The 27,500-nt window shown below is 39.1% G+C and overlaps 1 protein-coding gene across 4 annotated transcripts in view; it reads left to right on the top strand.

The window, feature by feature from the left end:
* fut8b (fucosyltransferase 8b (alpha (1,6) fucosyltransferase)) overlaps positions 1 to 27,500 on the top strand; it is a 130,815-nt gene that overhangs the window by 70,308 nt on the left and 33,007 nt on the right. For 3 of the 4 annotated variants that reach the window (XM_027166234.2, XM_027166235.2, XM_047801877.1), the window contains 3 exons: positions 1 to 1,424; positions 17,639 to 17,754; positions 23,471 to 23,636. The exon at positions 1 to 1,424 is cut by the window's left edge and continues 264 nt beyond it. In XM_027166234.2, the coding sequence (XP_027022035.1) occupies positions 1,213 to 1,424; positions 17,639 to 17,754; positions 23,471 to 23,636 (494 nt within the window). In that variant the 5' untranslated portion in view covers positions 1 to 1,212. The remainder of the gene's footprint in view (positions 1,425 to 17,638; positions 17,755 to 23,470; positions 23,637 to 27,500) is intronic. The other variant, XM_047801878.1, reaches the window with a different exon arrangement.

Here is a 27,500-nt window from a genome sequence, read left to right as displayed (position 1 = left end):
ATCGTTCCTGACTTGCCTTTGACGTTCTAGTGTCTCATACCATGCTGATTAAAGTGCACATGGAAGGACAATCCAATATCAAATAAAGACAAATCAGCAAAATCTAACACTTCCTCTCACCTAATCTGCTTTATTTCCTTCTAAGTGGCGTCATGGTGTCTCCTGCCGAGACGATCGTATCAGAGGAAGGCAGACAAGCAGGAAACTGGGACAGTTGCCTCTAAAAAAAAGATATAGTGACTCACAAATAAAGAAAAAAAAAAACAAACAGCAGCACAAAACAACAGCTCTTTCATGAATTAGGTCCTTCGGGTCATTAAAGTGGACATCTAGTTATAGCAGAATCTAACATATTGGACAACCAATGACATCCTTCTTCCTTCATGATGATCCCATATTGATAAGATCAAGCAAGTCATTGGCTATAGATCGCCTGTAAAAACTAAGCGAAACAACTACTACTACTGCTACTACTACTAAAAACAATAATAATAAAACAGATGCATGAAGCATGATTTGTCCCTAATCAGCTTTCCTCCCATGATATCACAATTTTGCTAAAAAGAAAAAGAGCAGTTAACATAAAAAAAAATAAAAAATAAATTACAAAAAAAATACCATCCTGCTTCACAGCTGTTAACTCTTGAGATTGCCCCATGGTGATCAAATTAGAGGCAGAAAAAAAACAACAGAAAATTAGCAGCATGACTCGTCCCAAGCCTACTTTATTTTCTCTGTGATGTACGCATTAACGCGGACGAGGACAAAAAACAATGCTCCTTCAGCACAAATCAACCAAAATCGACACCTAATGAGAAAAAATGGCTGCCCAATAGAGGTTCTTCATTCCTAACTTCTTTATTTACTGCCTCCATGATGTCCACATGCTAATAAAGTCGACAAATTTGGACAAATGAACCAATGAACAAATGGCAACAAAAGCAACGCTTTACTTTCTCATACTGTCTTCAGCTTTGCTTCCATCCCTATTGTGATTGAGTTCCACGGGAACAGACAAACAGGCAAGATAACAGAAAAACTTGCTCCGAAAGCAAACTTGTCCCTTTGCAGTATACCTTGTCCTTGTGCAATGTCCCCTTGCTGATCAGAGTGGACGTGGATGGACAAACTAATAGCAAAAAACCCTCCCATCCCTGACTACTCCATTATGTCTTAGTGTTGTGATTAAAGTGGACGTGGACAAGGGACAACATGCGTTTGTGGACAACGTCCTGGCGCTGGGTGGCATTGGTGCTGTTGGCCTGGGCGATGTTGCTCTTCTTTATGGGCGGCCACCTGGTGCGTGAGAGCCAACACACACACGAAACGACACACACACGCAGAGAGCTCGCCAACATCCTCACCAAGCTTGAGCGTCTTAAACAGCAGAACCACGAGCTGCGGCGCATGGCACAGGCCCTAAGGTAAGGATGTGTGTGTGTGTGTGTATGTGTGTGTGCGTGTCAGTTGCTATTCACTAGGACTTGGCCATCTATACACACTGACAAAACAGAGATAAACAAAAACACTGATGTACTTTTAGTCATGTGACACAGTCATGTGACTCATTCAAACCAAACTAGATGGTGGATGATGTTGTTGTGCTTCTATCCAATTCAGGCATATGCGCTGTAGTGATGCAAGACGTTTAGATGTTTTATTGTGATCAAGCAATTTTTCTTTTTTTTTTATTTAAAAACGTTTGTGTGGACAAAAAATGTTTTTTTTAATAAGAAAATGCTTATTTTCTAATCTACCCGGATTAATGTGGATGTAGCCTGTGTGTGTCTGTGTGTGCATGTGTAGTATAGTGATGTAAGTGTTTTCAGACATACATTTCAGTGCAAACAAACATTTTTTGGAACACTTTTGAAAATGCTGGAGTAGACGAACAACGTTTTAAAAGGAAAATGCAGATTTCAGATCTATTGAGATTAATGTGTCCGTAGCCTGTGTGTGTGTGTGTGTGTGTGTGTGTGTGTGTGTGTGTGTGTGTGTGTGTGTGTGTGTGTGTGTGTGTGTGTGTGTGTGTGTGTGTGTGTGTGTGTGTGTGTGCATTGGTGTGTGTGTGTGTGTGTGTGTGCGTGCGTGTGTGTCTGTGTGTGTTTGTGTGTGTGTGTTTGGTGGGTGGGTGTGTGTGTGTGTGTGTGTGTGTGTGTGTGTGTGTGTGTGTGTGTGTGTGTTGTGTGTGGTGGTGTGGGTGGTGTGTTGTGTGTGTTTGTGGTGGGTGGGGGGTGGGTGTGTGTGGGTGTGTGTTTGTGTGGGTGGTGGGGTGTTTGGGGTTTGTTTGTTGGGGTGTTGTGTTTGGTGTGTGTGTGTTTTTTTTTGTGGTTTGTGTGTGTTTGTTTGGGTGTTTGGTGTTTTTTTTTGTGTGTGTTTTTTATTTTTTTTGTGGTTTTTTGTTTGTTTTTTTTTGTTTTTTTGTGTTTGTTTTTTTTGTTTTTTGTTTTTTGTTTTTTTTTTTTTTTTTTTTTTTTTTTTGTTTTTTTTTTTTTTTTTTTTTTTTTTTTTTTTTTTTTGTTTTTTTTTTTTTTTTTTTGTTTTTTTTTGTTTTTTTTTTTGTTTTTTTTTTTTTTGTTTTTTTTTTTTTTTTTTTTTTTTTTTTTTTGTTTTTTGTTTTTTTTTTTTTGTTTTTTTTTTTTTTTTTTTTTTTTTTTTTTTTTTTTTTTTTTTTTTTTTTTTTTTTTTTTTTTTTTTTTTTGTTTTTATCTACACCAGTTGACAGTGGAGTCTGTGTTACTTTGTAACTCTTACGTTGATTTTGTCCTTTCTAGAGTTATTTTATATCCGTACCCACTACAAGCTTTTGTAATCGCAAAAATAAATCCCTAATTTATTTACAGTATATCGGTTTATATAAACCTGAACCTTTAGCTGGAAACAAAATTCCACTAAAATCCTCATATTCAGAAAGTAATAAAGCACAGTGAAACATGTTTTATTTCCCAGTAACAACACGTCCAAAAACAATTTAATGTTGCTTACAATTTTTATTTACATGAATGAATTGTATATTTTATTGGTTTCTACGTTTAACGTTTTGGAACATTTGCAGAACTACTTATTTCCTGTTAGAACCTACCTAATTCAATCAAACACAATAAACAGCATGTCGTATTACTGGTAATCTACTGAACACGGTTTTTACATTCTGTATTTGCTCTGCTGGAAGACTAAAAGCTACAGATTTACCTCTGACTGTTAAGCCCTGACACTGGAGACTCCTTCCTCATAGAAAACTTTACTGCATCAACATTTACACATTGTATTATTTTGTCACATGCACATTACAGCACAGGGAGATTCTTTCTTGACATATCACAACTTTTGGAGGTTGGGGTCGAAGCACAGGGTCAGCAAAGATACAGCGCCCCTGGAGGACAGTGGCAGCTTGGCAGTACTGAGGCTCTACTACTGAGAACACTGATCCCCAAAACCTTAACTTCTTGCAAAGCAGAAAGGGTTAAGAGCCCAACAGCAGCAGCTCGGCAGCAACCCAGAGCCTTAACCACTTGAGCCAACACTGCACCACCTTTTCAAGTCCGGGAGTAAGTTGTCACTATAGAATTCATTCATTCATTCATTCATTTTCTACCGCTTATCCGAACTTCTCAGGTCACGGGGAGCCTGTGCCTATCTCAGGCGTCATCGGGCATCGAGGCAGGATACACCCTGGACGGAGTGCCAACCCATCACACACACACACTCATTCACTCACACACTCACTCAACCTACCATGCATGTCTTTGGGCCGGGGGAGGAAACCGGAGTACCCGGAGGAAACCCCCGAGGCACGGGGAGAACATGCAAACTCCACACACACAAGGCGGAGGCGGGAATCGAACCCCCAACCCTGGAGGTGTGAGGCGAACGTGCTAACCAGTAAGCCACCATGCCCCCCTCACTATAGAATTTATAACGTTAATATAAATTTTGTAGCCATATCTTCAAAACTGCCAATCAGAATTAGGACCAATCAGAATTAGGACCAATCAGAATTAGGAATCCAGCAAAGATTTTGTTCTACATAAACCTAATGCATATAAGGAACCTCTACGCATATATTCGGATTTCATACTGTATCATTTTGACCATCTCAGCTTTTAACCGTCATGTCTTTTGATGTGGATCGATCTGTGTGAGTAGTTTTATACATTTAGTTTTCATACTTCAGTTATCAAGGATTTGAAAAGTTCTGTGTTCTGTGGCATCAGTTCTGTGGCTCCAGAGTGCTAACAGCAAGCCGATAACACAAATCCACAAACGAAGACAAATAGGACTAGTCGTAAAATTAAGAAGAAATGCTGTTGTGTAAAACAGGATGATGTACAGTAATGTAAATGGTGTATAAGTGACTATACAGTATAGTGTCTGTATGTCTCCTGCTGCATTGTGCAGTATAATGTCTAGTGTGCTGCATGCCAAAGCTGGCTTTCTTATGACACACGCCCTTCTGTTTTTCCTACACGACATCAGCGAGAGTGCTCAGGTGCACAGTATAAACACCGGTTTCTCAGTGCTTGGTGTTGATCATTATCTTGTCACACATCATCTCTTTTTGATATCAAAGCATTTGAGATTATGTGCTTTTGAGTTTTGCTGTTATGCTGATAAAAAGATATACTTTTATTTGTATAGACCCGAGCTCTTTACTAAAGCATCCGGTCTTTGCAATTCTGAGCATACCTCTTTTCTGTTTTTGTCCTTTAGTCTACTTTGTTTTGGGTATGACCTTGAGCCTGTTTCTGATTCTGAGTCTATTGAGTTGTATTTATTATTAAAAGGATTAGAACCGTATCCACCTTTGACCTGGTTTGATGCACTTGAAAAAGTACAAAGTGAATGATGCCCGTAATGACTGCATGGTAACGACTGATAAGCTAAGAAGGAGTTTAAGATTAGACTTGGATTAAACACATTATAGTGTCATGACCGTGGCAGCAGACCTCAGACTGTTCCATTGTATTGAACATTTAACTACCAGCATGGTTACCTATACGTCTCACACAATAACCAGTTGAAACCAATTGGCTTTAGGTTTAGAAGCTAAGCTCTGAATCTATGCTGAGAACAAGACATTTTTGTCCTCCAACTGCCCTTACATATTTAAACAGAGCGTGCACACACACACACACACACACACACACACACACACACACACACACACACACACACACACACACGCACACACTGAGGAGCCAGACTGTACACACCTATCAGGGTGTTACAAGGCATAACGGAGGCTGTTAGCCAGCTGTCCATCATCTTTAAGCCATCCACTTTCTTCTCCAGATGCGCACACACACACACACACACACACACACACACACACACACACACACACACACACACACACACACACACACTGCAGAGTAGTGCTGATAGAGGAAGAGGTCTTATGTTACTATAGTACATTATACTTTATATTACAGAGTACTTTATGATGTTATGTTGTATATAGTGACCAGTCTCTCTCTCTCTCTCTCTCTCTCTCTCTCTCTCTCTCTCTCTCTCTCTCTCTCTCTCTCTCTCTCTCTCTCTCTGTCTCTGTCTTGCTCTGTCTTTCTGGCTCCATCTCATGTTTTATAGAATTATGCATGAGGCAATTGCCTTGTTGCACAAACAACTGGTACGCTGTGATCCTAGTATAGTGAAGGGCTCCCTTCTGTTCTACTATAAAGTATGCATGTATACAATCTATTTCACTTTATCTACAATTACACACAGTTGGATCATTTATTCCATCATCTTGCCAAATGGTTCTTGAGTCTTTATTTTCCTTCTTCTTCTTTCCATCTGTTCATTAGGCAAAACTACTCAGCCAGGAAAATAATAATGTTTAGTGTCTGTTCAGCTTTTTATTCTGGTAGACCACTCTATTTTAGACGCATCTTTAAAGTGTGTACAAACCAAACTGGTGTGTTATTTGTGCCAGCGCCATCCTCCTTAGTAATACATATGTCCAATAGAAGGTGTAATGCAATGCCACTGTCTGGGTCTGTTTTCTGGTTATTGCTACAAATATCTGTATCTGTTTTCAGTTCCAACTGGCATAAGCTTAGAGGGAAAAAAAAAAACAGACGTAGAAATATCAGGATCTGTGAATCTGGCACTACATACGTCTAGATCTCAAGTAGAGATCTGTTCTTGACTGTTTGTAATTTCACACTGACGTTTCTTTCTAAATTTAATGCCTTTTATTTTCTCTGAATGAAAAGTAGTAATTCAATTCAATTCAGTTTATTTGTATATTAGCCCTTTTAACAATTCACAAAGTCTCAAAGCAGCTTTACATAAGTACAGAAAAACAAAATACAATTTTTTAAAGTTTATAGTTTAAAATTAAGTTAAATATACATCTCTAACAATTTTCTCTAATGAGCCAGCCGGAGGTGACGGTGGCAAGAAAAGCCTACCATAGATCATATGATGAAGAAACCTTGAAAGGAACCAGACTCAGAAAAGAACCTCATCCTCAATTAAAGATGGGGTCTCCATTGTTTGAGAAATTCTTCAGGAAGCTGCATTGGGCCGCCTAACAAAACAAACGTGTAGCCAATGAGCAGAAAGGGGCGTGTCTTGTCAATATGGGCAGAGAGAGAGTGTTCAGTGCGCATGTGTGACATTAGCAGAAAGCGGGTTTAACATTGACATGGAGGATAAAAACAAAGAAAGAAAGTGAAGAAAGGCTTACGTAGGACATGCAGGCAAGAAGTAGGACATGTTAATATAGGACCAGCTTTGCAGTGCTGAAATGGAGCTAAACCTTTCACGGTACAACACACAGTGCTACAAAAACACATTTGTATTACCATAGTATTACTCATTGAGTTCATGTATTGATAAAAATATACCCTCGGCCAGCTGCCCCAACAGGTTCCATAAGCATAATACTTGTCTGGGTTATACTTGTCTGGTGTATGTGTGGGGCGGAGCTATCAGAACAAGGATGGGACCCATTTGGCTTAGGGGTGTGTTTGTTTTGGTGATTTCAAATGTGAACATTGGCTTTGAAACAACGGAGACCCCACCTTTAAGTGACACTGGAGAGTAAATAATGTCAATGTAAATAATGTCCTTTCTACAACAGTTTAAAGTTGAGTGGAATTAAGCAACCAACAGGATGGAACAATTTCCGAGTTGAACACAGACACAACACCAATTCCTTTCTGCCGAAGTCGTTAAATGATAGTAGTCTAATAATTGAAAGCATTAAAAATAAATTGAAATGACACTAAAAATCTATTCAGCATATTCATAACAATTTCTGTGCCGTTTAAAGTTGCAGCCAGAATGCTACTGTTCATTATATTAGATTAGAGTTATCAGATATCAGATTAATATTATACAAATGTTCAAAATTAATGTTAGACAAGTGTTTGTATTTATCCCCAATGAACAAGTTTGAGGTGACTGAGATGACTGTAGTGAGGAAAAAAACCGTTAGATAAAAGAGGAAGAAACCGTGAGAGGAACCAGCCTCAAAAAGGAACCTCATCTTCATATGGGTAACACTAGGGGGGTGTGATAAAAAATTGTTATAAACATCAGAGTGTGTTATTATGTATAGTGTCCTTTCTATATTCATATACAGTCCAACAATTGTGTATAGATTTGGAGGTTGTCCTCAAACACCACATGTGTTCAGGATCTTCTCTTTGAATGTGTAAAATCTTCATGAAGCGGAATCCAACTAGAGCTGGTACATCTCTAGATCTCAGGATCCTCACAAGGCTGGCCTCATCTCACTGAAGGTCTGTAATCTTCATGAAGTGGAACTGGAGCCGGTACAACATCTGGATGCCTCCCATTACCGGTCTTTGCATGCACGGAAAAACACATTCTGTTAATTCTTCAGGATACAGTATGACCTGGAGTTCCAGATATATCATAAAAGTCCTAGAGAACCCTTATTTATACAAGTGTTCGGAATATACTCGGACCTTTTTGGTACATCTTTTGGGATTCTAGTCCCAATGCGTACTTTGTAATCTTAACCAGATGGAGTGTCTGTTTAGAACCCATTATCTGTTCATTCCTAAAGAATATGACGCCTTTGACTAGCTGCCTCTATCTATCCTTTATGAAACAAAAGATAATGTGTAAACTTCAACATAATTCCACAACAGTCTTTATCGGATAGTTTACAGTGCTGTCGAGATGCCACTGTTAATCATTATACCACCTGACGCCTCACACTCTTCTGATAATAAGGATCTCGGGACTTTTCTGAATTGTGATGAACGCTTTTTTTTTTTTTTTTACCAGAAGCAAAAAAAATGAAGTTTCCACTTGTGCACGTGTTCAGCATTGAGTTACTTACTCAGGTCACAATACACACCAGTGGTTAATTGGCTCATATGAATGTAGACACTCAAGGATTTCTTCTATGATTTTCCTAGCATACTAGAGGAAATATATTCATAGAAAAAATGTCTGCACAAATGCTTATATCTTCAAAAAATGGTGACATCAAACCAATTTCTGCTCTCTGAGATGCCTCAAGGGCTTGTTCATAAACATAAGGTTCATAAGATTATCCCAACACAGGGAATAACACTGGTCTCTCACTGATACAGTGTCCTGGCTAATTTTATATCAGACTTGCAGCAATAAAATAATTCAGTTGTTTATACTGATTGGAAAGTCTGATAAGTCGATTTCTAATCAGCGTAGTGGAACGTCAGAGTATTGCTAAAAGAGCTAAAGGACACAAAAATATGAAAATATGAGTAGTTTCTTAGATACAGTCGTATGCAAAAGTTTAGGAACTTTCCATGATTTTCATTTATAAATATTTGGGTGTTTGGATCAGCAATTTCATTTTGATCTATCGAATAACTGAAGGACACAGTAATATTTCAGTAGTGAAATGAGCTTTATTGGATTAACAAAAAATGCGAAATATTCATCAAAACGAAATAAGACGGTGCATAAATTTGGGCACCCAAACAGAAAAATCACATCAATATTTAGTAGAGCCTCCTTTAGTAGAAATAACAGCCTCTAGACGCTTCCTATAGCCTGTAATGAGTCTGGATTATGGATGAATGTGCTTTGGACCTTTCCTCTTTACATCTCCAGTTCAGTTAGGTTTGATGGTTGCGGGGCATGGACAGCTCGCTTCAAATCACCCCACAGATGTTCAATGATATTCAGGTCTGGGGACTGGGATGGACATTCCACAACATTGTACTTGTTCCTCTGCATAAATGCCCGAGTAGATTTTGAGCAGTGTTTTGGGTCGTTGTCTTGAAATATCCAGCCCCGGCATAACTTCAACTTTGTGACTGATTCCTCAACATTATTCTCAAGAATCTGCTGATATTGAGTGGAATCCATGCGACCCTCAACTTTAACCGGATTCCCAGTCCTGGCACTGGCTACACAGCCCCACAGCATGATAAAACCTCCACCAAATTTTACTGTGGGTAGCAAGTGTTTTTCTTAGAATGCTGTGTTCTTTTGCCGCCTTGCATAACGCCCCTTATGACCAAATAACTCAATCTTTGCTTCATCACTCCACGGCACCTTATTCCAAAATGAAGCTGGCTTGTCCAATTTTTCTCATGATTGGATGAACCTGTCTATGAAGTTCAAGGCTTAACGAGCTCACCAAACCAATTGTGTGTTCCAATTAATCAGTGCTAAGTAGTTACCGGTATTCAAATCAACAAAATGGCAAGGGTGCCCAAATTTATGCACCTGTCTAATTTGGTTTTGATGCGTTCGAGTCTCGGCCCAGCCACGACTGAGGTGCCCTTGAGCAAGGCACTGAACTTCCCCAACTGCTCCCCGGGCGCCACAGCATAAATGGCTGCCCACTGCTCCGGGTGTGTGTTCACGGTGTGTGTGTGTGTTCACTGCTGTGTGTGCACTCTGGATGGGTTAAATGCAGAGAACAAATTCTGAGTATGGGTCACCGTACTTAGCCGTAGGTCACGTCACTTAAAAATATTGCGAATTTTTTGTTAATCCAATAAAGCTCATTTCACTACTGAAATATTACTGTGTCCTTCAGTTATTTGATAGATCAAAATGAAATTGCTGATCAAAACACCCAAATATTTATAAATGAAAATCATGGAAATTGTCAGGGGTTCCTAAACTTTTGCATATGACTGTAGATGTGGAAAACAAATATTACTAATGTGTAATGTGAAAACTGTGACACAGACTGGGATGTACACCATGGTACCGAACCTGAGACTACATGTAGGAGGGGTTTCTGAGCACTGGAACTGTGCCACGATTCCTACGTATGTTGTAGCTGATGACAACATGGTTAGTTTCCACAACATTTGTTGTATGAGTGTCAGGGGAATGCTGAGAGACATAGACCATGTGAGATGCATTGATGTTTAGAATAGCGCAAAAATAAGTGGTTTGTGTTGTCAGGTTGTTAGAGAATGATAGCAGAGCAACCAGAAACTTTTAGTTTGTGCGACAAGATTTCTAAATTAGTAGTTGGGGTTAAGATGGAGATGGCAGGAGGTTGAAATGGGGCATTTCTAATTTGCATATTCAAATTCTACCCTTTGCTATTTATGAGTGAAAGTATAAAGGGGTTTCTGGATCATTTAGGAGTTTCTTAGGCAGAAAAACCATGTTAAACAGCGTTTTGTCTTTTAAGTGCAAATGCTAAATTCATACAGAGACAGTTTAAATATTCCCCACTACAGTGAGAGGAGCTGTAAGTCACTGAGTGTAGTGAGGGCCCTAAGGCTCCGTAGGTGACTGAAAGAGGGAAAGATCATAGTGTGTTCAGTGTTCAGTGCAAAGACCTTGGTCAGAGTGTGGAAGTGTGTGAGACCTGAGGATTGAGTGTGTGGTTAAATGCAGAAGACGGGACAGAGTGATGGATGAAGAGTGAAGAGATTGAGGAGATGCCAAGGGAGAGGAAAGATGGTGTAGGGAATGAGAGGGGGAAGAGCGAGAAGAGATGGATGAGACGAGCCACAAGGGAATGACATGGAGAGAGAGCAGCTCTGATCATAACTACATCTTATACTGACCTCTTGGGGGGAGTGAGAGAGAGAGAGAGAGAGAGAGAGAGAGAGAGAGAGAGAGAGAGAGAGAGAGAGAGAGAGAGAGAGAGAGAGAGAGAGAGAGAGAGAGAGAGAGAGAGAGAGAGAGAGAGAGAGAGAGAGAGAGAGAGAGAGAAACCTAATGAATTACAATACAAAAAATGGAACAGACATCTATAGTACTTAGTTTATATACTATAGATAAATAGATAGATAGATAGATAGATAGATAGATAGATAGATAGATAGATAGATAGATAGATAGATAGATAGATAGATAGATAGATAGATAGATAGATAGATAGATGAATGGATGGATGAATGGATATGGGTGGACAAACTCACAGACATATATATAGATAGAAGGAAGTAACTACAATGTACTGTTTAGCAGAAATGTGAACTATTTGGCGAACTTTTTGTTAAACAGAATAACGTTATTGTCTTCCTCGAGAAGCCTTGTGACACATGCTGCTTTAAATTTGTCTCTCACAAGACAGCTGTCCTTATGCTGCCCTCAGATCTGGACAGATTTTTATCTCGGGGGCACAAGTGCTGTGTACAAATTGTGCCTACCTAGGCAGCCTTCTCCATGAAGGGACAGTCCATCTTAACATCTTAACTGTGTTTTGATGAAATGAAGCCTTAAACGAGGTCAAGCTGCAGCTCAAACTCATTCCCTCTGTCCGGGCATTTAGCTGCATCAGCGATTTCTCTCTCTTCTCTCTTCTCTCTTTCTCTCTCTCTCTCTCTCTCTCTCTCATCCCCACCCACCAACACACACACACACACACTCACACTCACACACACACACACACACACACACACACACTCACACTCACCCACTCACACGCACAGTAGCTGGACATTCCTGTGCTGTCTGCTGTCTAATGTAATAACATGGTATTTATATATATATACTGCTCCGTTTTACCTTTCTTCCCTCCTGTCCCCAGTTGGTAACGTGGGAGACCGTAAAAGGGACCTACACATATATATATATATACATATATAAAGACATATGCAGTATATATATGCCAAAGAGAAGAGCCATGTGCTTCTCATGTGTGTGTAAATGCTGTATGCCTTTCCTTTAAACAAATCCTAAGATCAGTCTTATAAATAGTTTATGTAGCTGTAGTATTTATCCTCTCTTGATGTCTTTAATGTCACATACTGTATCAGGGTGTTCATTTGTATTCCACGTCACACGTTTTCTTTTAGCCTTAAAATGCCACGCTGTGGAACATCACGAATCTGATTGATCGGAAGGTATTGAGTGATTTTCTATAACTGCAGCTCTGACACTTGTGCTGGTTGCAAGACACCACAAATCACCAGTTTATATTCAAGCACCTGTACGAATACTCTTGTTTCTATAGTAACAACTCGCACACTGAGGACACTTAATCACTCTAAGTGTAAAAGACACTCAGACACAGGACGGTTTTCCTCCATGCCAAGAAAGGTCCACATACTTTGTACTTCTAGCCTGACTTCTTTTTTGTATCACACAGGACACATCCTGGTTATTTCCTATAGAAACTGCTCATGGACATTCACTCATTAAGAATTCTATTATTGAACACTGGAAAACAAGACAACAATATACTTACTTCAATCAAATGTGATTTTTTTTAACACCCAATAGGATTTAAGCTTATAATTTTAAAACCCTGAATGAAATCATAGACTGAGCTAACACCTGAGCTGAGACTCAAACCCACGTTGCTGGTGTTGTGCAATAGACACATTAACACTACATTATTCTATCATGCATGTTTTAAGTGCCAAAATGTAATACTATCCATCCACCAATCCATCCACCCACCCATCCACCAATCCATCCACCAATCCATCCACCAATCCATCCACCAATCCATCCACCCATCCATCCACCCATCCATCCACCCATCCATCCACCCATCCATCCACCCATCCATCCACCCATCCATCCACCCATCCATCCATTCACTGAACCACTTACCGCCTACTAGGTCCAGGAACCTGGAGTATCCCAGGAAGGCAGGGCAAGGCAGGGTTTACTCTGGACAGGATGCCAGCCTAATGTAGTACACACACACACACACACACACACACACACACACACACACACACACACACACACACACACACACACACACACACACACACACACACACACACTCACTCTACAGACAATTCAGAAATGCCAATCATGTCACATTTGTTTTAGGACTGTTTAGGAAATGCTTAAGACACAGAGAGAACATGTAAACTGCACATACACGTGGCAAGGACAGGAAACAAAGCACCATTCCTGGAGGTATGAGGCAGAAGACTAACCTCCATAAATTTTGTTTTCTTAAATCTGACTGACAAAAAGGTGCATTACATTGTACCTCACATTCTTACTTTGTCTTTGAGTTTCACTCGTAGATTTTTTAATTCATTTTCAACTATTTTGTTGTATTATGTTCTTTAAAGCGGGGGCATGGTGGCTTAGTGGTTAGCACGTTTGCCTCACACCTCCGGGGTTTCCTCCGGGTACTCCGATTTCAAAAAGACCCCGGTCCAAAGACATGCATGGTAGGTCGATTGGCATCTCTGGAAAATTGTCCGTAGTGTGTGAGTGTGTGAGTGAATGAGAGTGTGTGTGTGCCCTGTGATGGGTTGGCACTCCATCCAGGGTGTATCCTGCCTTCATGCCCGATGACGCCTGAGATAGGCACAGGCTCCCGTGACCCGAGAAGTTCGGATAAGCGGTAGAAAATGAGTGAGTGTTCTTTAAAGAAATGTCTTTATTGTTAAAAGCACTATAAAAATAAATAGAACTGAACTGAACTGAATTGAACTGAATTGAATTTAATTGAATATTCATCAGATTCCACTACTAGAGTGTGGCCTTTTTTTTTTTTTTTTATAAGACATTTTACACATGGTTCCTTAAACCTCTGAGTCTCCCTTGTTACACTAAGGCTGATAAAAACTAATTGAAGGAATGCAATAATAATTTATAACAGATACGATAAAGCTTTCTTTAAGGAGCTAATAAAATTTATGGAAGGAATCTCCGTTGTCAACGTTTTATAACCGTAAATAAATTCCAGGCCACAGGAGAGTCTTTACAACATTGCAAGTGTTTTATTGTCTTATTAACTTATTAAGAGAGAAAATAAATTTGAGGCTGGTGAGGGATTGAGTATGTATAGCTTTATGTATGTATGTATGTATGCTAGCAGTCGTAGAGTTATAGCAGGAACTATCTTGTAACGGTTGGTAAATTGCTGTGGAATAAGAGACATACAGTAAAGTACTTTAGGTTATGCTACATGTTTAATTATTACTTACTCATTTCTGACCTCTTGCCTCCTCTTGTTTTATTCCTTCCTTAGTTTAATGTTTTTTTCAAAACGCACAATTCCCTTAATTCCTGGGTAATATGTCTTTTTTGTATTTTTTCACGTAAACTATCATTTACAAAACCTTTTACAGAATCTAAAAAAATCTGACGCTACATTATATATTTATATATATAATGTAACGTCTGATTTTTTTTTAATTCTGTTAAAGCTGCCTTGTGACAATGTCCATTGCCGTATACATGACATGTTATTGAATATATATATATATATATATATATATATATATATATATATATATATATATATATATATATATATATATATATTAATTAATCTTTTGCTTTCTTACTTTATTCATTAAGAAATCTGATTCAACATTTCACATGAACATTTTTAACATGAAATGAAAATTAAAGCTGTACTTTTAGCTTCTTTTTTAAACAGAATTGCAAAAAGGTTATAAGGTTTCTTTGAATTTTGGTTCTTATACCACTTCTGGCTGTTCTGGTTGACACTTAAAATGTAAAAGGACATTAGTTATACTTACTGTGTGTGTAAATGCAAGGTGCCTGCTCACTGTATTAGCAGTAGACTATAATATATAACACCTTGTATGAGCATTTTGCTGAGCCTCACTGCATGTTCCTATATCTGTGGTCCAAGCTTATTTATTTAACTAGTAAAAAATAATTTCTATCGATTCCCAAAATACGCCTTTGGTTATCGTATAGCAAGCAGGTGGGATCAGGATATGATTAGCACACACTACAGTTACAGCAAGAAATATCTGAAGCAGGTGGAGCATGAAAAGAAATCAGCAAATAAAAAAAAAGTGCAATTTTGCAAAAGTCAATGCGGGTCAAGTTTGTTTTTTGTTTTTTTTAATCTTTTCTGGCTATTGTATGACAGGAAACAAAGGCTGGTGTTCTGTTATATCAGCAATCGTACTAGAAACAAAGCCCAGACACACAATCTGCTGATGTGTTCACTGATGTGTTACTGAGTACAGTATGTGGCTATGATACCATTTTGTCCTTGATGGACTCCCAGTAGTGTAGCGGACACTCGGTAGTTTGTCTCTTCAGAAGACGTTTCAGACGGTAAAATAGCGTGTTTGTGTTCTCCAGTGGAGTAGAAGGGTGGAAGGGTTGAGTAATCGGTGTTAACAGGATGTTAGGAATGTGTGAGAGAGTGTGAGAGTGTGTGTTCCTGCGTGTTAAGGCAGATTGTAAGAGAATAAATTCACTTAATGGTTTATTCCCTGCTTGAGCCTTAAAAGACTCCTGAACACTCGTTCACTCGTGTCTGTTTGTGATGGAACTCTCTCTCTCTCTCTCTCTCTCTCTCTCTCTCTCCCCCCACCCCTTCAGAGGTCAGTAGATCAGAGCTGCTCTCTCTCCATGTCATGTCTTTGTGGCTCGTCTCATCCATCTCTTCTCTCTCTCTCTCTCTCTCTCTCTCTCTCTCTCTCTCTCTCTCTCTCTCTCTCTCTCTCTCTCTCTCTCTCTCTCTCTCCCCACCCCTTAAGAGGTCAGTATAGGTTGTAGTTATGATCAGAGCTGCTCTCTCTCTCCATGTCATGTCCTTGTGGCTCGTCTCATCCATCTCTTCTTGCTCTTCCCCATCTCTCTCTCTTCTCGCTCTTCCCCTATCTCTCTCTCTCTCTCTCCCTCCCTCTCTCTCTCTCTCTGTTTGTGTTTGTGTGTGTGTAAAAGCAGATACATTCAGAGTGCAATTATGATTAAAGACATTTACTAAATACACTCAGCAGATATTACTGTCTCTCCCTCTCTCCATCCCTTTTCTTTCTCTCCTTCCAGGTCTCTCTTTCATTTGCTCTTTCATGTCTTTCTCCTTCAGGACCAAACTATATGCGCACACAAAGCATTTGACACTAATGTTTAAGTTATCTAGCAAGTAGCACATCACACTCTGGACTAGTTACATAACTCCGTCTGTGTGAGGTGTAGGTAAGTAAAGTAGAAGCAGTGTGTGTCCTTAACCACAGATCACACGTGCTCTACTGTCTGCACTCCCATTGGTAGTCACTGCACAAAGTCACACCAAATTTGCATAAAGTTTGCATAAAGTTAAAGGATTTTCGTCTTTCTCACATCGCTGAAAACACCCAAATTTGGTTGCTGTCACTCACGTCGCTGGTAGTCAAGAGCGCTCTTTGTAAATGAACGATCTCTGCTAGCTGTGAGACTACGAGTCACCATACAGTATATCTGAACGACCCTTGAGGGTTACTCACTACTGAGACCAGTCTTAGAAGTGTACGTTAATCAGAACAGTTAAAAGCCGGGAATAAAAATATGTTGCAAATGCTCTTGGAGCAACAATTAGGAAGGAGAAGGATATTCCGGAGACAGGAGTAAATCTTAACCTACGATTGTGTGTCAATGGCTTTCCTGAGCTAGTGCCTCTGTTAAAGAGTACTCTTAATGCTCTTAAGGCTTAAGTGCATTACTCCAGTTCTTAGGTCTTAGTGTAGAAGTAAATTAATAAGAATTTATTGGCAAAATTTAAGTCTGAGAGGCACTCATAACATTCTCTCTCTCTCTCTCTCTCTCTCTCTCTCTCTCTCTCTCTCTCTCTCTCTCTCTCTCCCTATCTCTCTATCTGTCTCTCTCCTCTCTCTCTTTCGCTCTCTCTCTCTCTGAGATTTATTTTTTTATCTTTTCTTAATGCCAAGTACTGTGTCCTTGTGAGTCACGTGTAAATCAGAGCTGGAGATAATTACTGTATCTTTACACAGTAATAGAGGTAGTGTGTGTGTGCGTGTGTGTGTGCGTGTGTGTGTGCGTGCGCGCGCGCGCGTGTGTGTGTGTGTGTGTGTGTGTGTGTGTGTGTATCTGTGTGTGTGTGTGTGTGTGTGTGTGTGTGTGTGTGTGTGTGTGTGTGTTTGTGTGTGTGTGTGTGTGTGTGTGTGTGTGTGTGTGTGTGTGTGTGTGTGTGTGTGTGTGTGTGTGTGTGTGTGTGTGTGTGTGTGTGTGTGTGTGTGTGTGTGTGTATGTGTGTATGTGTGTGTGTTTTGTAGTTTCTGAGGTTAAGATTAGGAGAAGTTTTTTTGGCTGATGTATACTGATATAATATATCAGTAATATAATATTAAGCTGCTGTAACACAAAGGTCAGTGAAAATACCCCACATAGATAGAATTACAAACATGTGTGTGTGTGTGTGTGTGTGTGTGTGTGTGTGTGTGTGTGTGTGTGTGTGTGTGTGTGTGTGTGTGTGTGTGTGTGTGTGTCCTCCCTACAGAATACCTGAAGGACAGTCTGTTAAACCCGTCTCTGCAGGTCGGGTGCGTCTTTTAGAGGAGCAGCTTAACAGAGCCAAGCAGGAGATCCGCAGCTATCAGAGAGTGTTTGGAGATGGTAAGTGCACAACAACCATAAGCCTACATTTACATTACCAGGTTAACGTGACACAAATCCGTTTACTTTACTTTATACTTTATTGTCCCCAAAGGGAAAATTCTTTTCCACAACACTGCACTTGTTTGACAACACACATAAGGATGTTAAGGTACATAATGACTGAGGGAATCAGGCTTCTTCTAAAGCGGGTCCTCCTGCACCTCAGAGCCCTGTACCTGCACCCTGAGGGCAGTGGGGCTAGATACTTATTTAGTGGATGTGTGGGATCCCGTTCTATTGACATGTTTTTTTTTTTTGCCTTAATATGACACAGATCTAATTTTTTCTGGACTATACGGACATATTCTGGGCTAAGTGGTACCAAGCTACTTCCTAGTATTTGGAAGGTGTTGGAAGGTTGTGAGCTTGAATCCCAGGTCCACCAAGCTACCACTGAAGGGCCCCTGAGCAAGACCCTGAACCCTCAATTGTTTAGTTGTATGCATATGAGGTAAATTGTAAGTCGTTCTGGATAAAAGGGTGTCTGCCAATTGTCATTAATGTAAATGTCATGTTTATTTTGTGTAGTAGCTCAGTCGTTAAGGTGTTGGACTGCTGATCGGCAGGTCATGAGCTTGAACCCCAGGGTCACAAGGCCCTTAACCCTCATTTGCTCAGTTGTATAAATGAGATAAAAGTACCGTATTTTCTGTACTATAAGGCGCACCCAAGAGCATTAAATTTTCTCAAAAATCGGCCGTGCGCCTAATAATCCAGTGCGCCTTATGTGTGCACCGAGTTCCAATAATCTGTAAAAATGTCGTTGTGCGACTTTGGTAAGCGCTCCGCTTGATTGACTGTCGGACCATTTCCTGCTGACACAGGGACATAATACATACACTACGTACGCTGGCAGCGATAAACCAATCAGAGAACATTAGGTAATACGTACAGTACGTACGCTTACCTTTGCCACGCCTCCGGTAGGTATGACTACCGGTATGTTGCAAAACAACATTTGTTTCTTCCTAACCATTTTGCGCTCCACACTCCAGTCCAGAAGGTGGCGGTAAATGCACCTTAAGTTGGTTTGCCATCGGCCAATAAAAATCAGATGCTTACGAGGCACAATACAAACTACAGACTATCAGTTACACGGTTGTAAATGGGAATAGAGCAGCTGAAAGAATTCAACATCAATGTGTCTATGAGGACTTTGATGGATTTGTGGGAGAAGATTGATTAAAAAATAATGTGTGTTGTTAAATAGTAGAATGAAGTTCAACTAAACTCACTGTTTTGCTTCTGTTACCTTTTTTGTAGATCGTATGTTTTAGCATGCGCCTTATAATACGGTGCGCCTTATGTATGGGTTAAGTACAGAAATATATAGCATATATATGTATATATATATATATATATATATATATATATATATATATAAAACAGCCTTATGGTGCGGAAAATACTGTAAGTCGTTTTAGATAAGGGCGTCTGCCAAATGTTTTAAATGACACAAATATCTGATTCACTCTCTTTTTTATTCTAACAGACCCAGTATAGACTCAGCGTAGGTCATGGAATGATCTGAAATAAATTAAGAGCAGCCTGTTTAGTGAAAAAGGACCAGTTGATCAAACAGTCATCTGCCATTTTTATTTAGAGCAATATGTCGGGGTTCATCTCTGTATATTATTGTGTAAGAAATATCTCAGTACTAGAAGGTAAAGCAGAGATACGCAGTGGTGAGTGAATATGATTCTGCACTGGTTATCAAAAAAAGATGTGCATTTAAATCCTAGAACTGTCAGAGACTCTGTAGTACTCCTGGACGAGAGCGTTAACCCTCAGCTTGAAGCTCACCCTGGATTCCACTGTAACTAAATGTCCCTTAGGATAAAATAATTTACCAAATGAATAAATGTAGTAAAATTGACAGTTCCAGTGGCAGCTTATGTTCCAAACACTTTATCTGCCACTAAGAGGTTTTTGTTGGGTTTAGAGGACAGGACATGGACATCTCTTCAAGGTTGGTCTATAAATATCATCTCTCATATTCCTGAGAGAGAGAAGGAACAACATGAGAGAAGAAAAGAGAAAAGGACAGAAGGAAATACCTGATTCTTTATGATCCAGCCCATGCCTCTGAGAGAGGTGACCTGCATCACAGTCAAACAGCCTTAATGTCTGCTTGACATTGTCCTGTTTTTAGCGCTGAGCATAAAATCTAACTCTAAAAAATGAAGAGCATCTCATCCAGGTCATGTGACAGAAGGTCGGTGTAGTTTTTTTTTTTTGGGTAGCATTAACATTCTCCAAAGAGAAAGGCTGTCCCGTTAGGAAGGTCGTCTTTGCTTCTTATTTGGGTCAGGATTCAGGATCGTGTGCATTAATTCCTAGTGCATTGTGTCCCATAAATCTGTTCACCAGACCAATAAGGCATGAATGATTTAACAAACATATCATTCCAGTGGAGAAAAATGTTAATGCTTGTAGCTGAATTGCTCTTCTCATCACTAACAGTGTAAATGTATTTTAGTTTTTAGTGTTTGTGGTTTTCTGAAAGTGTTTCTGTGATTAAAATGAAGTAATTAACACGACCTTGCAGTTTCTTTAACTGGCTTATACAGCTGACTGGTATTTGTCACACACTACAAAATGGCCCCAATAAAATCTTGGCCAAATTCTATACAAGGCAATAAAGTTCCTCTAACGATTGACCTGCAATTAAAGAAAACGACTAAACTTCTGCTTGTGTCATCAATCTGGGCTCTTGCCGTAAATGGGCTCACATTCATAAGAGTGAGCTTGAGGTACTGAGGGTATTTTTCTGTTTTCCTATTTATATGCATGTTTTATTGACATTTCACACCTGAAACTAACGTACTGTATTTGCAGTTGCGGCATCAGTTTTAGATAAACGTATATATATATATATATATATATATATATATATATATATATATATATATATATATATATATACAGTATATATATCATCCTCCTGGTGGCTTTCAGAAGAGACCTTTCATAGCAGCAGTAACACTTTGGGATTTTGAGATTTAACGTCAATAAAAAAATGCTTAAAAATCGCAATGCAATCTCAACACAGAAGCAGCGAATTTATTCGAGTTCTTTTTTTTTTTCAAAATCAGGCTGAAAATCATACAGTGAGAAGACGACTTTAGTAGAATTCTCGGCTAGTTTAGTGTTTCTGCGAGGTTCTGTTGACAGCTGAGCTTCATTTGCAATATACCGTACAGTATCTTTAGAAAGGGTTACAGTTTTTCGAGACATCTCCGATGACCACTGATCTCTCATCTTGTGCTTGTCCTAAACCGGTTGCACACCTCATGATTCAAGCAGTCTTTTCCTTTTATTACTTGTCACACTGAAGTAGATCATCTTAATAGGGACTGCTATGGATAGAACCACATGGTACAGTCTTTGAACTGCATTTGTGGTGGTTTGTCTCCATCATTGAACATTCGATGGCTTTGACAGCAAGGAATTACTGTAGTGTTAAATCAGTAAACATCTGTAATGAAATGATGTTGATTTATAAATTGCCCAAAAACTCCCGGTACACAATCCCACTTGACTATATACAGCTGTAGAAAGGACATTATTTATAACCACACTTTTGCGTCTGGTTCTTCTCTGGGTTTCTCAGGTAGAGTTCTCTTTTTTTTTCTTAAGATATCTCAGGGAGTTTCTCTTCACCACCATTGCTTCAGCCTTGCTCGGTTTAAGAAAAAAATTGTAAACTTTATCATTTCTATTTTATTCAATTCAAATTCAATTTCAATTTATTTGTATAGCACTTTAAACAATGGACAATGTCTCAAAGCAGCTTTAGAGAACATCAACACACAGCAAAAGGTTAATATAAAGAATAATATAAAGATTAATGATGATACAAAAATTCAAGATTAATATTAGATATATTTAAATGTGTTTGTATTTATCCCCAATGAGCAAGTCTGAGGTGACTCAGGTGACTGTGGGGAGGAAAAACTCCCTTAAATGGAAGAGGAAGAAACCTTGAGAGGAACCAGACTCAAAGGGAAACCTCATCTTCATATGGGTGACACTGGAGGGTGTGATTATAAATATACAGTCTGATAAATGTTGTATTGATGAGGAGGTTGTTGTCCTCAAAGGCTCCATGGAGTTGGTGTCTCCTCTTAGTATAGCAGAGTCTAACTGGAGCTGGTAAATCTCTAGATGTCTCAGGATTCTCACCGAGTCGTCTCAGTGACGGTCCAAAATCTTCATGGCACGGAAGACAATCGGAGCTGGTACAATTTCTGGATGCCTCGGGATGGGTAGAAAGAGAGAAGAGAAGTTTCTAAATAGTTATAGTTCTGTAAAGCTACTTTGAGACAATGTCCATTGTTAAAATAAATCCAATTGATTTGAACTGAACTGAATAGATGAAATGATAAACATAGTTACCTCTTTCTGCTACACTGGGTACACAGCCACCCAGTACAGGTTTGTAGCTTTTCAGCTGGAAAGCTTTTATGTTGTTTTTAGCTATGAACAGAGCAGAGTAAAGCATCTGCTTAGCACAGAGCAAGTGTTTATAGGCAGTAGTGGTAATGGAACTGGTAACTCGGTGGATAAAGGTCTGCTGTGAAGGTTCAAATCCCAGTACCCTCAAACTTCTATCGCTGGTCCTATGAGGGCGTCTGCCATAAAAGTAAATCTAAAATTTGAAAGCATCATATTTTAATTTTCTATCAGACTTGCCACCATAAATTAATTCATTTGTTTTTTTTCTGATTCTGATTGAAGATGTTAAAATTAGAGTTGAGGTGGTTAGTACAGTACATCTGCCTCACATCCCTAGGATTCAGGGAGTTTGCATGTTTATCGCATGCTTCTGGGGTTGCCTGAGGGTCGTCCAGTTTCGACCCCAGTCCACAGAGCGGACAGATGGATTTCCATAAGAAGTCGATTTCCATACTGCTGCTGGAATGGAACACCAGTTCATCCAGATTAAATTTTATAGGAGTGATCTGGCCAAGAAGGTAGAGAAAGATACAATTAAATTTAATAGCACAGCAACAATAAATACGGCAAAAAAAAAAAAAATGCATACACAATCGAATATGTCCAAAACAGCTTCCAGCATGGCTGTTACTCGGTTATATACTAAGTTTTTTACAAGTGGCATAAATTTTTACCAGTAAAAGGAGCACAGTAGTTTTAAAGTGTTCCTCTCAGTTGTTCCAGGTTGATGAGGTATTAAATTTATAACCAGCTTTTTCCCAGCTCCGCTCTAACACAGGGAACAAGATGTTGAATAATGTGCTTTGAACGAAGATTGTAATGTTCATTTTCAGCAAGCAGTAGTGGATAAGCAGATTGTCAAAAGCACAGTACGGACGAAGAAAAGTGTTATGCCTGCCAGGGTTCAGATAAAAGACTCCTCAATGACACTGGGGTCTTCAAAGAATGTGGTCACTGAAGTGGAGGATTATTCTGAACCGCATTATAAATTCAGCTGTGTACAGACGATAACCCACAGTAACAGATTCCTAACTACACTACATTTCCAGACTAATTGATGGCATTAGGGAACATGGCGTGCAATCAAAGCAAGAACTAAGCGAATCAGGGCAAGACGTCAGACCTCAGAAGGAACAGAGTTTTAATATGGAGTGTGAAATTAATAGTAATTGCTGCTCTCTTTCTTCATCACTCACCCCCCCCCCCCCTCCCGTAGTAGGCCCTGGCCGTGTGCAAGAAGACTACAGAAGGAAGGTGGAGAGAGGTGTGAGGGAGTTTTGGTATTTTCTGCGTAGCGAGGTGAAAAAGCTGAGCCACGTAGATCCAGCCGCGTTGCAGACGCACATCGATACGCTGCTGCAAGATCTCGGACACCAACAGAGGTTTTTACACACACACACCCACCCACACACACACACACACACACACACACACAAAAGCATGACTCATTTCCCATTACAACCTGTCATAACATTTCAACCTAACTCAATTTTAAAGCCCTACTCTTTTTGTTTTTGCTACATAATACAGCTCCGGCTTATACTGTAGCACGCAGTCAGCTACGGCATTAATAAGAAAATAATAGTGTTTTCTATTTAAGAAATGAAAACCAAGCCATTCCTCTAAGAATAAATAATAATATGCGGATAAATAAACTACATTTTAAGAACTAAGTTTAAAAAAAAAAAAAGAATGAATCGAAATAATAAGAAAGAAAAAGAGGTAATAGAACGTAATGTGCATGTCATGCATCTTCCACTGTGGCAAAAATACAGCCAGTGAATGAAGCACAGTAAATTCCTGTAAGTTGTTGGTGAGGCATTAAAGTTAAAGCCATTTGTTACAGCTCAGCCATAACATGGGGATCAAGTTGAATAATGTAGCATGTAATATGTAATACATAATATTTACCAAGGCTAAAATAAAGAGTAAGATCGCCCATGTGCACTTTATATTTGGCTTTTATTTCCAGAGATTCGGGGGTCCAGAGAAATCATTATTCACACCAGTGATGGCAGAACCAATTTTCACTGGAGGACATTGTATATTACACCAGCAGGGAGCAGACAGGGATGTACTAGAGGGAAATTGGCAGTTTTATTACTCATATTATTTATTCATGCTGAATATTGCGCTTTGAATTAATGCAGGACGTAAACCTAAACGTGGCTTAATTCTCAGGATGAGCAAAACTCTGGATAACATTTGCAGGTTTAGGTTCTTCTAGGGAACTACGGTCTCTGCCATTGTATGACCGCCGCCATGAAGTGAATAGTTCAATCATAACTAGTAGTCAGTTGTGAGGATAATAATAACATTATAAAAATGATTTAAAAAAAATAGAATACATTTTGAAATAAATGGTAAAAAAAAAAATACATTAAAAATAGATTGAAAATTAATTTATAGGCATATTCACTTTATTGTTGTAGCAAGAAGCTGAGGTTAATTAGACAGATAATAAAAAGCGGTTTAATTAAAAATGCATCTAAACTGATGTTGAAATTTTTATCATTATTTTATAGAAAGTTAAGGGGATATGGTATGTATGATAAGGAGCTATATCGATATCTCTAGAGAGAGAGAGGAAGAGAAGAGAGAGAGAGAGAGTAGAGAAAGATAGAGAGAGAGAGAGAGGAGGAGAGAGAGAGAGGGAGAGAGAAAGGAGGAGAAAGAGAGAGAGAGACACCCCCAGGAGAAGAGAGAGAGGAAAGAGAGAGAAAGCGAAATAGAGAGCGATAATAGATAGAGAGAAAAGATCTCCTCCGCTCTCCCCTCTCTCTCTCCTCTCTCTCCCTCTCTCTCTCTCCCTCTCTCTCTCTCCCCTCCCTCCCCCCCCTCTCCCTCTCTCTCTCTCTCTCCCTCTCTCTCTCTCCCCCCCTCCCAACGCTCTCTCTCTCTCTTCCACTGTTTGCCTTTCTCTCTCTCTCTCTCTCTCTCTCACACACACACACACACAAACACACACACACCCCTCCTCTGTCTGTCTGTCGGTTTGCATCTCTTCCACCCCCTCTCACCCCCCCGTTTTTATGTCTATCCATCTGTGTATCTGTCTCTCTCTCAACACCGCACCTCTTTCTACTCCCTATCCCCCTCTCCACGTGGTGATTTATTGATTAATGGGAAATGCTGCTGTAATTGCCCCCTATTAGAGCTGTAATCAGTGTTTCAGATGTGAGATGGCTGAGCAATCCCACAATCCTTTGCTATCTTAGCACTGCTCTGTCTGCAAAACCCAGTAGTAGACAACATATGAGCGTCACACAATATTTAATGTCCTGGTCTCCACGTTGTACGTATTTTAGACAGATCTATTTTGTCTAGCTAAATAGAAACTGCAGAACAGATATACGTACTTTCTTTCTGAAAGAACCATTAAATAGATTCTCCAAACCTTAATGACAGAGAAGGGAATTAATTCAACAGTGAAAACACATCAGAAATGAATCTCACACTAACCGTGTATTCAGAGGAGAAATTTATTTACAAGTACAAAATATTGCTTCTACAGTAAACATCGAGTGACACAGAATATTGTGTAGATATACACACCACCCGAGTGACACAGAATATTGTATAGATATACACACCACCCGAGTGACACAAGAATATTGTGTAGATATACACACCACCCGAGTGACACAGAATATTGTGTAGATATACACACAACCACCCGAGTGACACAGAATATTGTGTAGATATACACACCACCCGAGTAGACACAGAATATTGTGTAGATATACACACAACCCGAGTGACACAGAATATTGTGTAGATATACACACCACCCGAGTGACACAGAATATTGTGTAGATATACACACCCACCGAGTGACACAGAATATGTGTAGATATAACACCACCCGAGTGACACAGAATATTGTATAGATATACACACCACCCGAGGGACACAGAATATTGTGTAGATATCCACACCACCCGAGAGTGACACAGAATATTGTATTAGAATACACACCACCCGAGTGACACAGAATATGTGTGTAGATATACACACCACCCGAGTGACACAGAATATTGTGTAGATATACACACCACCCGAGTGACACAGAATATTGTATTATCTGAATTATAATGGAGTTGTTTTTTTCACTAGCAGCTGCCTATACTTCGTTAACATAATAAACAATAATTAACTGTGTGCATGTTAAATGACTGCATTTTATCCATTTGTGTGTTTTGTACGAAAGTCAGACCTGATCCTGTAATATTTACATTCTATGAAGCCTATACTCACATGTTATTGTAATTATGCGTAGTAGTAATCTTCACAGTGACGTTTTTTTACTCTACAAATGCCTTAGTCAGGTGCTGTATAACATTTATTCATGGATAATACAGTAATTCTATTCTAATGTAAGTGGCAATAATGCCGTTTGTGTTGCCTGTGTATAACATTTATATCTAACAATGACGTGGGGTAATATTTATTAATTACTCTGTATGGATGTTTAGACCAATTATAAGCATCATTTTAATAATATGTTAATGACTTGGGGGCTCATAAAACGATTGAAATACTAAAGGATCAGGTCTGACTATCTGTGACTATGTTAAAACACAAGACATGGATAAAATTTGACTTTCTTGTGCTTTAATTACATTAGCAAGAAAAAATAATTGAGCTCAGATAGCATCCAGTAATCTCAGTTTACATGTTAGCTCGTGTCTAACATTAATTAGATATAAATGTATTTAACTAAGTTTTATTACAGTAGCTTCTGACTGAAGACTGGCAGCACTTCCAGAAGTTAGTGAAACTGACTAGGAGCAAGTCGCATCCTCTCGTTCTACTGTTAAATATTGAATAGGTACATAGTAGATATTTTATTTCAAATGAATTCATTAACAAACCGTGTAGCCTTAGTCATGCACATGACCAGCAAATGTACAGACATTAATATGCTTTCAGGAAAAACGGTATAGTTTCATTAAAAGAAACAATTTCTGACATTTTTATATTGTAAATAAAAGTCACTCTTTGCATGAAAACTGAACATTTAAACAAACACATTGATCTGGGAAGATACACTACATTTAAATTGAGATTATAATGATGTTTTATTAAGATCATGTTTTTAATTCCATGAATATTAATATATAATAGGATGCGATTGCAGATGCTTTTTATTACAAATAATCAAAAGTGAAAAAAAAAATTAAATACAAGAAATTATAGATGTGAGAGAAAAAAAAACGACGATGAATGAGGCTGTAAAACACAGA

The sequence above is a fragment of the Tachysurus fulvidraco genome, chromosome 16 (genome assembly GCF_022655615.1).
Source record: "Tachysurus fulvidraco isolate hzauxx_2018 chromosome 16, HZAU_PFXX_2.0, whole genome shotgun sequence".
Lineage (NCBI taxonomy): Eukaryota > Metazoa > Chordata > Actinopteri > Siluriformes > Bagridae > Tachysurus > Tachysurus fulvidraco.
The sequence above is the reverse complement of the archived record's forward strand: the minus strand, read 5'-3'. Positions and strand labels throughout refer to the sequence as shown.